General features: G+C 45.3%; 1 protein-coding gene across 1 annotated transcript in view; it reads right to left on the reverse strand.

Annotated features, from left to right (window-relative positions):
* The window catches only part of SORCS3 (sortilin related VPS10 domain containing receptor 3), a 643,612-nt gene extending 634,016 nt beyond the window's left edge, over nt 1-9,596 (reverse strand). The window contains exon 1 of the mRNA XM_040438225.1: nt 8,931-9,596. Coding sequence (XP_040294159.1) covers nt 8,931-9,596 — 666 coding nt within the window. The remainder of the gene's footprint in view (nt 1-8,930) is intronic.
* Between the last annotated feature and the right edge of the window lie 4,754 nt (nt 9,597-14,350).

A 14,350-nucleotide genomic window follows, 5' to 3' on the forward strand; every position in this document is an offset into this window, starting at 1 on the left:
AGCCGCACAGACATTAAGGTGTGTAAATCTCTGTTCTTAATAATCAATGTGCCCCGCTGTCTCCTAAAAATGAGTGCGAGAGGAGAGTAGAAAATGACAAAGTCCTTGTGTCCTGACATATCCAAAGCTGATGGAAACAGTCAGCAAGCTTATCCACACACACTTGCCCACAGCCCGAATCTTAGCATACAGGGCGGACAATAAGAGCAAAGGCTCTGGGGGGGGGGGGGTTGGCGATGTTGAGGGCGGCAGAAGACTTAAAATTTCTTAGATTTTCTGGGGAATGTCACTTTAAAAACTGCAACATTACAAGCTAAGTGTAACATTTGTATCCAGCTAATATCCTGTCTCCGATACGTTCCCTGAGACTCCTGCAGGCCACATCTTGTAGGATATCGATTCTTCTCCTTCAGAAGGTGGAAATGAGATTCTTCTTACAGGAAATGAGAGGAATAGATGCACACAATGCAGAAGAAGGTGGAAGGAGCAGGTCAGGACCATAGGAAGGGAGAAGAAACCAGCCGCCGCAGCTTAATCGTTCACTTACATGCAACTTGTGGCTAATCATTTTATGAGATACTACAAGTCCCAGCAAGCTATGGCCAAGATGGCATGATGAGGGTTGTGGTTCCTCAACTGCTGGAAAGTGACAGGTTGCAGCAAGTAATTTACATATTGTTAAACCCCATGATGGCGAACAGCAGGTCACAGAGGAGAGAATGTTTTCCATAGTCTACATTACACCTTGCCCGCCTTGAAGGAGTTGTCCCATGAGTCACAGAAAAAATGAAAATCAGACATCATATAATACGTGACAACCTCTTTCTAACAAAGCTAGAACCAGCCCTGGACCTCACACGGAGCCAGAGATCTCCACATTCATTTTTCAAATTGCTCTGCTAGATTATTATCAAGCTTGCAGCTTAGGGGGGGTGTACATTCTGCTGCAACTAAAGGGGTGTGTACTTTCTGCTGCAACTAAAGGGGTGTGTACATTCTGCTGCAGCTAAAGGGGCATGTACATTCTGCTGCAGCTAAAGGGGCGTGTACATTCTGCTGCAACTAAAGGGGTGTGTACATTCTGCTGCAACTAAATGGGTGTGTACATTCTGCTGCAACTAAAGGGGTGTGTAAATTCTGCTGCAGCTAAAGGGGCATGTACATTCTTCTGCAGCTAAAGGGGCGTGTACATTCTGCTGCAGCTAAAGGGGCGTGTACTTTCTGCTGCAACTAAAGGGGTGTGTACATTCTGCTGCAACTAAAGGGGTGTGTACATTCTGCTGCAGCTAAAGGGGCATGTACATTCTGCTGCAGCTAAAGGGGCGTGTACATTCTGCTGCAACTAAAGGGGTGTGTACATTCTGCTGCAACTAAAGGGGTGTGTACATTCTGCTGAAACTAAAGGGGTGTGTACTTTCTGCTGCAACTAAATGGGTGTGTACATTCTGCTGCAACTAAAGGGGCGTGTACATTCTGCTGCAGCTAAAGGGGCATGTACATTCTGCTGCAGCTAAAGGGGCGTGTACATTCTGCTGCAACTAAAGGGGTGTGTACTTTCTGCTGCAGCTAAAGGGGTGTGTACATTCTGCTGCAGCTAAAGGGGCGTGCACTTTCTGCTGCAACTAAAGGGGCGTGCACTTTCTGCTGCAACTAAAAGGGGGGTGTACACTTTCTGCTGCAACTAAAGGGGTGTGTACATTCTGCTGCAGTTCTTTCCCTATCACAGAGCAGGAGACAGTTTAAGGATAGAAGTTAGCATGTGCATCCACCTCAGTGTGGTGGGTGGAAAAATAAGGAAAAGAAACAGCAGGTGGCGCTATACAGATACGTTTATTACAACTGGGTGGCTAGTCTACCTTTTTAATTACATGCTGGTGTTGGTTTGAAAACTACAGATTATTTTTTTTGTGAAAACCCTTTAATCACAGGCTGCACATGGTGATTTTTGTACCTAGGTTGTCTGTTGTAAAGAGAAAAAAAATGCATGTGCATCACTTGGTGGAACAAACGTAATTACTGTACAGATTGAATTCAGAGGCGACGCTTGACACGAGTACGGAAGGTTTAGAAGAACATTTATAAGATTACTGGAGATGCTGAAGAAGATATTCACTGGAAGAAAACCTCAAACCGTGCATTCATTAAAGCTACGAGCTGAAGATGAAATCCATCATCCTTAAGGAAGCTCCTAGTGACATGTAAGGACTGTATGGTATCAATAGCATCCTGCATAAAGAGAGAGATAGATAGATAGATAGATAGATAGATAGATAGATAGATAGATAGATAGATGCTGAGAGTTTCAAGCTCTTAAGATTGTAGGATAGTGAGTGCAGCTCTGGAGTATAATGCAGGATGTAACTCAGGATCAGTACAGGATAAGTAATGTAATGTATGTACACGGTGACTGTACCAGCAGAATAGTGAGTGCAGCTCTGGAGTATAATACAGGAAGTATCTCAGGATCAGTACAGGATAAGTAATGTATGTACACAGTGACTGCACCAGCAGAATAGTGAGTGCAGCTCCGGAGTATAATACAGGATGTAACTCAGGATCAGTACAGGATAAGTAATGTAATGTATGTACACAGTGACTGCACCAGCAGAATAGTGAGCGCAGCTCTGGAGTATAATACAGGGTGTAACTCAGGATCAGTACAGGATAAGTAATGTATGTACACAGTGACTGCACCAGCAGAATAGTGAGTGCAGCTCTGGAGTATAATACAGGATGTAACTCAGGATCAGTGCAGGATAAGTAATGTATGTACACAGTGACTCCTCCAGCAGAATAGTGAGTGCAGCTCTGGAGTATAATACAGGATGTAACTTAGGATCAGTACAGGATAAGTAATGTATGTACACAGTGACTCCACCAGCAGAATAGTGAGTGCAGCTCTGGAGTATAATACAGGGTGTAACTCAGGATCAGTACAGGATAAGTAATGTAATGTATGTACACAGTGACTCCACCAGCAGAATAGTGAGTGCAGCACTGGAGTATAATACAGGATGTAACTCAGGATCAGTACAGGATAAGTAATGTATGTACACAGTGACTGCACCAGCAAAATAGTGAGTGCAGCTCTGGAGTGTAATACAGGATGTAACTCAGGATCAGTACATGATAAGGAATGTAATGTATGTACACAGTGACTCCACCAGCAGAATAGTGAGTGCAGCTCTGGAGTATAATACAGGATGTAACTCAGGATCAGTACAGGATAAGTAATGTATGTACACAGTGACTGCACATTGCACAAGCAGAATAATGAGTGCAGCTCTGGAGTATAATACAGGATGTAACTCAGGATCAGTACAGGATAAGTAATGTATGTACACAGTGACTGCACCAGCAGAATAGTGAGTGCAGCTCTGGAGTATAATACAGGATGTAACTCAGGATAAGTAATAATAGTAATAGACACATATTATCTATAATAAACAATCTGTTGCCAGTCCTATCGATCAGTGGAAAAACCATCCAATCTGTCTGTAGATCACCAGTGAAAATATCTATTTGCCATCTATTACGGTGCAGGAAATGGAAACACAGAGGCGACTGGAGGATTACTGGGACAGTTACTAATTACTGGAAATTATTATGTAATGGAATATTTCATATCACACGATGACCTATTCCATTACATATGTAGAATGTCTCATGGATGCTTGGAAACCTCACCCCCTGAATGGCAGATTTGCCTGAGGACAGGGGTGACAACCCATGGCAGTCCACATGGTGGTTGTCACCCAGCTTTCCCAGAAACAGATAAAACAAGAGAGAGGTGGATTCCAGGTACACGGCGAACACTTTACACAGTCTAATGTGGTTTGTAAAACCCTATTTACAGTCGTCACCAATACCTCCCCTATGAATACAAGAATAGTTAACCCCTCGCTGCAGCTCATCCCTAAACATCAAAATCCAATTTTTTCCTGGATGGAACAAAAAATTGGCAGATGCTTTTAGAGATTATTATTCTTTATGGGGGCGGAAAATCCTATATGTGGTGATATCAGCAGCGAGAGAAACGTTTCCGGCGACTCTCATCATTTGTATGGATTTATATGTTCAGAAAAGGTCATTACAGCGAGGGTCCGATGCTGGATTATCAAATATTCCAGATTATCAGACGCTCATAGAAAAGACCTGAATGTGGGATCGAGATCAGGTGGATATAAATAATCTGAATCTCATTATTATCTCACCGGTTATATCTCCTTGGCTTTCTGCAGGTGCCGGACTATCTGAGCCTTTGGATTATCGGATGTCAGATTAAAGGAGGTTTTGCATTAACCGGAAAAATGATCCTGAAAAATCTTGGGTTTGCTTCAGGCTACAGTGGCATATAATTCAGCAAAACGACCAATATTTGCGCCAATTGATTCGATGGGCATGAAATGTTCGATTCTGAACCCTGATAACCTGATGAATCTCTCACTCCTACAGCTCTGCCTCTGTTAGTGGCAGTCTTTACTGCAGCGCTCAGATTGTATTCATGCACATAGAGACTCAGGATGAAGAGGGGCATGGGTCCCTTTAAGAAAAGGGAAGGCTGCGCTGCAAGGATTTGGGAGGAGATATTTAAAGAATTGAACTTTACCCACCACATATTGGAAACGCCGAGATGATTTTAGTACCGGTAAAGATGTCAGCATTTCAGGGTGCCGTCCATCACAAATCAAAATCTCGGTGACCGAGGATGCAAGTGCTCATGTGTCATCCGAATTAACAGAGCAAGAGGGAGAAGAGACCACCAAGCAGGAGACATTACTGCCAAGAGTCTTCACTGGGTCATCAAGAAGGGAAAGAGGTTCAACAGAAACAAAAGTAAAATAAATAAATAAATAAAATGGATAAACTGAAAATAAATATAAATATAATCAAAAATATAAAAAAAAATACAAATTGATTATTAAATGTAGAATTACAAAAATAACAAAAGTGATAAAAGATTTTTACGATTGTAAAATAGTGAAAAAATATGTATATTACACGGATAATAAAGCCTGGAATGGACTACAAATCACACAGTGACGGCCCCTAAGTCCTTGTGCCAGGGGATGGTGAGGGTTATAGGCAACAATCCCAACCTATGACTATTCACAGAGAGAGATGGGGAGAAGATGTGAGCAGTAGATGACCCCCATAACACATATGAGCCGGGCTATCCTCACACTGGTTACATGTACTGAGAGGGGGAGAAGATGTGAGTAGTAGATGACCCCCATAGCACATATGAGCCGGGCTATCCTCACACTGGTTACATGTACTGAGAGGGGGAGAAGATGTAAATAGTGGATGACCCCCATAGCACATATGAGCCGGGCTATCCTCACACTGGTTACATGTACTGAGAGGGGGAGAAGATGTGAGCAGTAGATGACCCCCATAGAACATATGAGCCGGGCTATCCTCACACTGGTTACATATACTGAGAGGGGGAGAAGATGTGAGTAGTAGATGACCCCCATAGCACATATGAGCCGGGCTATCCTAACACTGGTTACATGTACTGAGAGGGGGAGAAGATGTGAGCAGTAGATGACCCCCATAGCACATATGAGCCGGGCTATCCTCACACTGGTTACATGTACTGAGAGGGGGAGAAGATGTAAGTAGTAGATGACCCCCATAGCACATATGAGCCGGGCTATCCTCACACTGGTTACATGTACTGAGAGGGGGAAAAGATGTAAGTAGTAGATGACCCCCATAACACATATGAGCCGGGCTATCCTCACACTAGGTTACATGTACTGAGAGGGGCAGAAGATGTAAATAGTGGATGACCTCCATAGCACATATGAGCCGGGCTATCCTCACACTAGGTTACATGTACTGAGAGGGGGAGAAGATGTAAGTAGTAGGTGACCCCCATAGCACATATGAGCCGGGCTATCCTCACACTGGTTACATGTACTGAGAGGGGGAGAAGATGTAAATAGTAGATGACCCCCATAGCACATATGAGCCGGGCTATCCTCACACTGGTTACATGTACTGAGAGGGGGAGAAGATGTAAGTAGTAGATGACCCCCAAAGCACATATGAGCCAGGCTATCCTCACACTGGTTACATGTACTGAGAGGGGGAGAAGATGTAAGTAGTAGATGACCCCCATAGCACATATGAGCTGGGCTATCCTCACACTGGTTACATGTACTGAGAGGGGGAGAAGATGTAAATAGTGGATGACCCCCATAGCACATATGAGCCGGGCTATCCTCACACTGATTACATGTACTGAGTGGGGGAGAAGATGTAAATAGTGGATGACCCCCATAGCACATATGAGCCGGGCTATCCTCACAATCTTTACATGTACTGAGAGGGGGAGAAGATGTAAATAGTGGATGACCCCCATAGCACATTTGAGCCGGGCTATCCTCACACTGGTTACATGTACTGAGAGGGGGAGAAGATGTAAGTAGTAGATGACCCCCATAGCACATATGAGCCGGGCTATCCTCACACTGGTTACATGTACTGAGAGGGGGAGAAGATGTGAGCAGTAGATGACCCCCATAGCACATATGAGCCGGGCTATCCTCACACTGGTTACATGTACTGAGAGGGGGATAAGATGTAAATAGTGGATGACCCCCATAGCACATATGAGCCGGGCTATCCTCACACTGGTTACATGTACTGAGAGGGGGAGAAGATGTGGGTAGTAGATGACCCCCATAGCACATATGAGCCGGGCTATCCTCACACTGGTTACATGTACTGAGAGGGGGAGAAGATGTAAATAGTGGATGACCCCCATAGCACATATGAGCCGGGCTATCTTCACACTGGTTACATGTACTGAGAGGGGGAGAAGACGTAAATAGTGGATGACCCCCATAGCACATATGAGCCGGGCTATCTTCACACTGATTACATGTACTGGTAACTCTCACTGCTGCACAGAAGACACAGACCAGGAACATCTCTGCGCTTCAGTCTATCCTCCACACCAGTAAAAAATAAAAAATAAAAATTCAAAAAGTTTCTAGGTTGCAATTCCCAGAACTTGACTGTAATAAGATATATTTGTCCTATACTCCAACAACGGAAGTTATTATAAAACGTATAACAGGAATTGGCCAAAATTAGATTTTAGGAGCAAATCTCAACCAAGGAGCCACAGAGCAGGAGATAGAAGGATAACCCCAAACTCAGATCTATCTATCTCTAATTATCTATCTATCCTCTCCGAACCCCCTGACCCACCCACCGCACCCCCACCCCAGAAACTGCCCACTTATTCCCAAATAAAGGGCAATGTGGCTTTCCGTTTACAATCACACTTCCATCAGGGAGACCATTTGTCCAACCCCTCTCCAAATGCCAGACAGGGGTCTCAGAGCCCCACTCCCCCCCCCCCCATTTCCAGGCTGAGGATACAGGACACCAAGAGACATATTTAAAAGGAAATATTGACACAGTTTTGTCTCTTAAAATTGGATGACAATAGGAATTAATCAGACGGATAATCCACCAAGAATTACATCATATCTCATGAAATCACAGCAAAATGACTTACAACATAGATGCTCTTCACTGAGCGCGGGGGATCAAGGGCGCCACCTGCTGGTGGAATGAGTGAAAAGCAGAAAAGCACAAAGTAAAGCTGCAGATAGAGAACCCTCTGCTATCTACTGTATACAGCACGGGTCCTGCTAGATATAGGGCTATAGCTTTAATTAACCATCTCACTCCCAGTAAAAGCCTACTGCGGTCACATTAAATTGTCTGCATCCTGGCTTGCCAGAAAATAATGGGTTAAAAGACAGATCTGCCATTATGATAAAATGCACTGCTTTTTAGCAGCCTGTATTAACCCCTTACACTCTGCAATTAATGCTCTCATCCCAAATCAATGGAGACTTTCCTAGCAGCCTGTATTAACCCCTTATTCCCTGCAATGACCGCCCCATTCCAAATCAATTGACTTTTTTTTAGCAACCTGAATTAACCCCTTATTCTTTGGAATGACTGCCCCATTCCAAATCAATGGAGACTTTTTTTTTAGAAGTCTGTATTAACCCCTTATTCCCTGCAATGACCACCCCATTCCAAATCAATTGACTTTTTTTTAGCAACCTGTATTAACCCCTTATTCTTTGCAATGACTGCCCCATTCTAAATCAATGGAGACTTTTTTTTAGGAGTCTGTATTAACCCCTTATTCCCTGCAATGACAGCCCCATTCCAAATCAATTGACTTTTTATTTTTAGCAACCTGTATTAACCCCTTATTCTTTGCAATGATTGCCCCATTCCAAATCAATAGAGATTTTTTTTTTTAGAAGTCTGTATTAACCCCTTATTCCCTGCAATGACAGCCCCCCCACCCCAAATCAATGGACGCAAGCAAAGCTCTTCCACTGAGGACAATGTCATGTTTGTGGGGTGTCTCTCAACTTGGAAAGAAGCACAGATGGGTTAAAGCTATAAATCAGACAGAGCTGTGAATAGGAAGACATTGGTACTCTGAGCACATTCAGGAGGCTGTGTCAGGTATTGTGGAGCAGACATCAAGGGGGGATCTATGGGTTAAGTAACTGGGTGCTTGAAATATATGATAGAGCAGGGAACCCATAGCATAATGGAGAACTACTAGTCCCATCATCTCCGACTTGGCTTGCAGTGCTGGAGTTAAGGACAGCTTGGAAAAAGTAGACTATCACTATTGTGTGGTTAGGCATTGGTTTAGTCACTGCAGCATAGTGATAGATGCTTGCATAGTCCTATAATAAATCCTTAAAGGGCCCTGCACCTTTTATAATACATCACTATAATATTCCACTACTTGCAACATTGTAACAAGAATTTTCTGCATTTGCGACATTGCTTAAATGTATGTAACTGGACCTTGATCCTACTGTGAGCATGCTGGCATGATAAGGTTGGCATGCAGGAGGGGTACTCACACTGCTGTTGTGCCCCCCAGTCCAGTGAACCATGGCTTGGTTATGAGCCGAGTCTCCAGTCAAAGGAAAACTGCTGCTACTAAGTCTCATCTCCTCCATTCGAGCTCGGTTAAATCTTCCATCTTCCTTGGACCCTTTGGTATCAGATCTTCTGATCTTCTGTCCCTCCATAGAGAAGCTGGTCAGAGGGTCCTCCTCACTGGGGTCAGATGGCAACAAGATCTCTTTGCCAATTCTACTGACTCCAGATTGGTCTCTCCTCACCCTGGTCAACCACCTTCTGTCTTCCTTGGTCTCAACTCCAAAATGAGCTGCTCTGCTGTCTTGTCTGTCAGAACCATTTCCCTTCTTGGGGTGGAAAGTTGACCCATGGCTGTTGGACCTTGTTTTGAGGTCTCCTGGCTCATTGCCATTGACAACATGTAGTTGTAGGACTTTAAGTCTCTCTTTAACCTCATCATCTCCACTTGAGTTCTGGAGAACTTCCCTCACCACCCTAGGTTGCCCCTTGTCTTCCCTTAGTAATCCATGATCCTTCAGCTGGATTCGGGTGTGACAGTGTCGGCAAGTGATCTCCCCACTGGTGGAAGAAGAGAGAAGAAAATAGATCCACAGGCATCCCACCAAGCTGGAGGAGCAGAGTCCCGATCTTCTGTGGAGCTTCATGATGATGATCCTGGTGTCCCTTTTTCAGCCCAGCACAGTCTCATCTACTGCTGGAGCCTGTTATTATTGTAAAGAATGGGGGATTTCAGCCAAAAAGTGTTTTAAGATGTGATCAAGTGAGCCCCCACATGGGGAGGAACTGAACTGAAGCCAAGTCTCAGAAGCCCACACTGGACCAACTCAAGGCAATTCAGATGCCATCCCTCAGTTTCTCCAAGATGCAAACCAGATTCACACAGAGCAGCAGCATCTCCAGCAGCAGCAGCAGGTTGGGTGGGCACAGGGGTACTTTATAGTGGCATCATGATGGCATCTTCCCAGGGCAGAGCTGCAGGAGGCTGAAGGCTTGCACTGTGCATGGGTCCTGCAGCTTCTTACTCCTGTCCACAGAGTGCAGCTGCTGCTGGTGCTAAAGATCTGAACAGAATGTGATCAGCCAGCTGCATGGAGGTGCAAGGCATCTCCTCAATTGCTGTCATCACTGTGTGAGCAAGACTCAAAGGAGCAGGTCCAGCCTCCAGCAGCTTGCATGGCAGAGGGAGCAGCAGACATCTGGATGAGCACAGGGAGGAGCGCAGAGATGCCAGAGCTCAGCATCCTTGGTCCTGAGTCCCCTGGTGCTGGAGGAGAAGCTGGACCACTGAGAAGACTGAACACCATCAGGAGGGAGGGGGAGTGGGGCTGCTCCTCCAACAAAACCTCCTTAGTTCTGTGAGGGTCACACTGAGCTGCTATTAAGTGTAGAGCAAATGCAATTCAGAAGTGGAGGATAGGAGTAGTTATACCCAGCTGATTGGCTGTTGAAGGACTACATGTTGCAGCAAAATCATCCTGCAGTAAGATACATGTGCTAGTACTGTACTCTCAGCACAACTTGACAGTCATGACCCCCAGTGTTGGCATGCTATACTTTATTCTATGCAACAACTGGTGTGGGACTACAAGTCACAGCAAAGTCAATCATGCTGAAAGCCTTCCTATCTGTAATTCAAGAATCAGTATGTAACTACAACTCCCAGAGAGTGCAGCCTGCGGAGACACTACAAGCCAATCAGTCAGTAGGAGAACTGGAAGTCCCAGCAAGCCGCATCCTGCATCCAGCCAGGATAGTTGTGCTGGGGTTTGTAGTTCTACAAAATCTGTTGGCTTGCTTTGGGAGCTTAAATTCAGTCGGCGAGTGCAAATGGTCTAAACCTGCTCATGGCAGCAGGAAGGCTGAGACTTGTAGTTCAACAAATCACTACAAATCAGACCACACATGGAGTACTGTGTACAGTTATGGGCTCCTGTGAACAAGGCAGACATAGCAGAGCTGGAGAGCGTCCAGAGGAGGGCAACTAAAGTAATAACTGGAATGGAGCAACTACAGTACCCTGAAAGATTATCAAAATTAGGGTTATTCACTTTAGAAAAAAGACGACTGAGAGGAGATCTAATTACTATGTATAAATATGTCAGGGGTCAGTACAGAGATCTCTCCCATCATCTATTTATCCCCAGGACTGTGACTGTGACGAGGGGACATCCTCTGCGTCTGGAGGAAAGAAGGTTTGTACACAAACATAGAAGAGGATTCTTTACGGTAAGAGCAGTGAGACTATGGAGCTCTCTGCCTGAGGAGGTGGTGATGGGGAGTACAATAAAGGAATTCAGGAGGGGCCTGGATGTATTTCTGGAGTGTAATAATATTACAGGCTATGGCTACTAGAGAGGGGTCGGGGATCCAGGGAGTTATTCTGATTGGAGTCGGGAAGGAATATTTTTTTCCCCTTAAGTGAGGAAAATTGGCTTCTACCTCACAGGTGTTTTTTTTTGCCTTCCGTGTGTGATGGTTTGTGTGAGGTTCTGCAAGAGTGAGATATCGTTAGCTTTTAGGATATTACTTAAATGTTCTTCAGATTTTGGGGGTCATTTATCAAGCACCTGCATTTTACGCTGGTCTTTGATATCGCCTGTGCTGCCGGAGGGTGCACTGAATTAGTGATGAGGCACAGGCCTCTTCAAAAATTAGGCTCTTTTTCTTCAAGTCGGTGCACCTGGAGTGAAGTCTTCTCCAGCCCCTGACTGAAGTGGATTTCAAGTCTCATTGGCGCCAGGTTTCTGGTGCTGATGGACCGGCCCCCACCACTCCCCAATATTGAGGGCAGTGTGAAAAGGCTGCATCAGAAAAAAAAAGTTTAAAAAGTCACAAAACAGAGTCTTGCAACTTTTTTTTTTGCACCTAAAACTGGCCTAAGGACTTTTAGTAACTGACCCCCATTGTGTTTCAATTCCTCACCATTTTCAAGATCTCCGTTTGTTGTCGGTGCATAGGAACTTTCCCTTTACATCCAGAGGTTGAAATCCTGCTCAGACCTTACATTTCTCTCAGCTGAGGGTTTGCTACAAATCCTTCTCCTGCGCTACAATGTATCAGCGCAGGTACAATGTATCAGCCTGTTTAGTTTGAGACATGATACAATTCTAGGAAACCCTAGCATTGGGTCTGAACAGATTTCCATAAAAGGGAATGTTTCCATTTACTGACAACAAACAGAGATCTTGGAAATAGTAAAGAATTGAAAAGCAAAGTGTATAAGACGGTTGCAGTTCTATCATCTTTTTTGCGGAAACGGAACACAACCGAAACACTCCGTAGTGCTTCTGTGGGGTTCCATTCCGTGCTTCCGCACCGCATCTCTGGATTTTCGGAACCATTGAAGTGAATGGGTCCACATCCATGAGGCGGAACGCACATGGCTGGTGACCCGTGTATTGCAGCACGGGCACGGAGCCCTTACGTTCATGTGCAAGAGACCTAAAGCCTCATGCAGACGTCCGTGGAACACTGGCATTGCAGGAGCGCACAGCGTCATTGGTTGCTATGACGCCGTGCGCTTCGTGCTGGCGCTGCTGTACAGTAATACACTAGTATAGATCATACATGTGTATTACTGTACTGCGGCGGCGGCACAAAGCGCACGGCGTCATAGCAACCAATGACGCCGTGCGCTCCTGCAATGCCAGTCCGGAATCTCACGGACCGTGTTCCACGGACGTCTGCATGAGGCTTAAGAGTCACCACAGAACACGTGACTGTGACATGTGGAGGAGCAGCAGTGATTGTGCCTGTGATCGGAGCTGTCAATATGTGGTGTCCCTGCTCATTACCGGGCAGCCGCCGCTGTGTATGGGAGGTCCCGGCCTCCATCGCCTCCTCCTCATCACCTTCCTGCTCAAGTGCTCAATTATTTAGTCTAATGGATTTGTTACATGCCCTATTTCTCCAGGAAAAAAATATATCAACTGTTCTCCATGAAAATGGGGGACACGTCACCTGAGAGGGTCATAAACGGCTTGTTCTGCATAATTTAGCTTGACTCATTAACTATCATTTCACAAAGCGCCTGCGTCCTATGGAATCCTCCGCAGATCCTGCCCGGACTGTAGTCTGCTCAGAAAGAGTAAGGCCTCCTGCACACAAAGGTTTATTTTTTCCGTTTACGTTCCATTTTTTGCGTTCCGTATATGGAACCATTCATTTCAATTGATCCGCGAAAAAAACGTAAGGTACTCCGTATGCCTTCCGTTCTCGTATTTCCGTTTTTCCGTTCAAAGATAGAACATGTCCTATTATTGTCCACATAACGGACAAGGATAGTACTGTTCTATTAGGGGCCAGCAGTTCCATTCCGCAAAAAACGGAATGCACACAAACGTCATCCGTATTTTTGGCGGATCTGTTTTTTGTGGACTTCAAAATACTGAAAAATCCATACGGTCGTGTGCAAGAGGCCTAAGAATAAGGGCTCATTCAGATGACCGTATCCATTTTTGCAGTCTGTAAATTGAAGATCCGCAAAACATGGATACCGACCACGCGCGTTCCACGTTTTGCAGAACGGAACGGCCGGCCCTATGATGGAAATGCCTATTCTTGTCTGCAATTGTGGACAGGAATAAAGACATGTTCCATCTTTTTTGTGAAGCCGCGGAATGGAAGTATGAATGCGCATGGTATGCTCTTCGCATGTTTTGCGGCCAGCCCAAAATTGCGGGACGGATGCGGACACAAACATACGGTCATCGAAACAGCCCTAAGAGAAAGATAGATATATAGATAGATAGATAGATAGATAGATAGATAGGAGATCATGGTTTGGGGCTGGTGCAGGGAACATCATGGTTTAGGACTGGTGGGGAAACATCATGGTTTGGGGATGGTGTAGAGAGCACAATTATTTGTGGCTGGTAGAGGGGGTTTCATGGTTTTGGGCTGTTGGAAAGAGCATCATGGTTTTAGATTGGTGAAGGGGGCATCATGGTTTGGGGCTGGTAGAAGGAACATCATGGTTTGGGGCTGGTTGAGGAAACATCATGGTTTGGGGCTGGTTGAGGAAACATCATGGTTTGGGGCTGGTTGAGGAAACATCATGGTTTGGGGCTGGTTGAGGAAACATCATGGTTTTGGGCTGGTGGAAGTAGCATCATGGTTTGGAGCTGGTGGAAGGTCATTTTGGTTTGGGGTTAGTGGATGGAGCATCATGGTTTGGGGCTGGTGGAGGGGCCATCATAGTTTGGGGCTGGTGGAGGGAGCATTATTGTTTGGGACTGGTGGAAGAGCACTATTGTTTGGGGCTGTGGAGGGACAGCATAGTTTGGGGCTGCTGGAGGGGGCTGGTGTAGGGGGCAGCATGGTTTGGGTCTTGTGGAGGGAACATCATGGTTTTGGGCTGGTGGAAGCATCATAATAATTTGGGGCTGGTGGAAAGGGT

Source organism: Bufo bufo, chromosome 6 (genome assembly GCF_905171765.1).
Source record: "Bufo bufo chromosome 6, aBufBuf1.1, whole genome shotgun sequence".
NCBI classification, from domain to species: domain Eukaryota; kingdom Metazoa; phylum Chordata; class Amphibia; order Anura; family Bufonidae; genus Bufo; species Bufo bufo.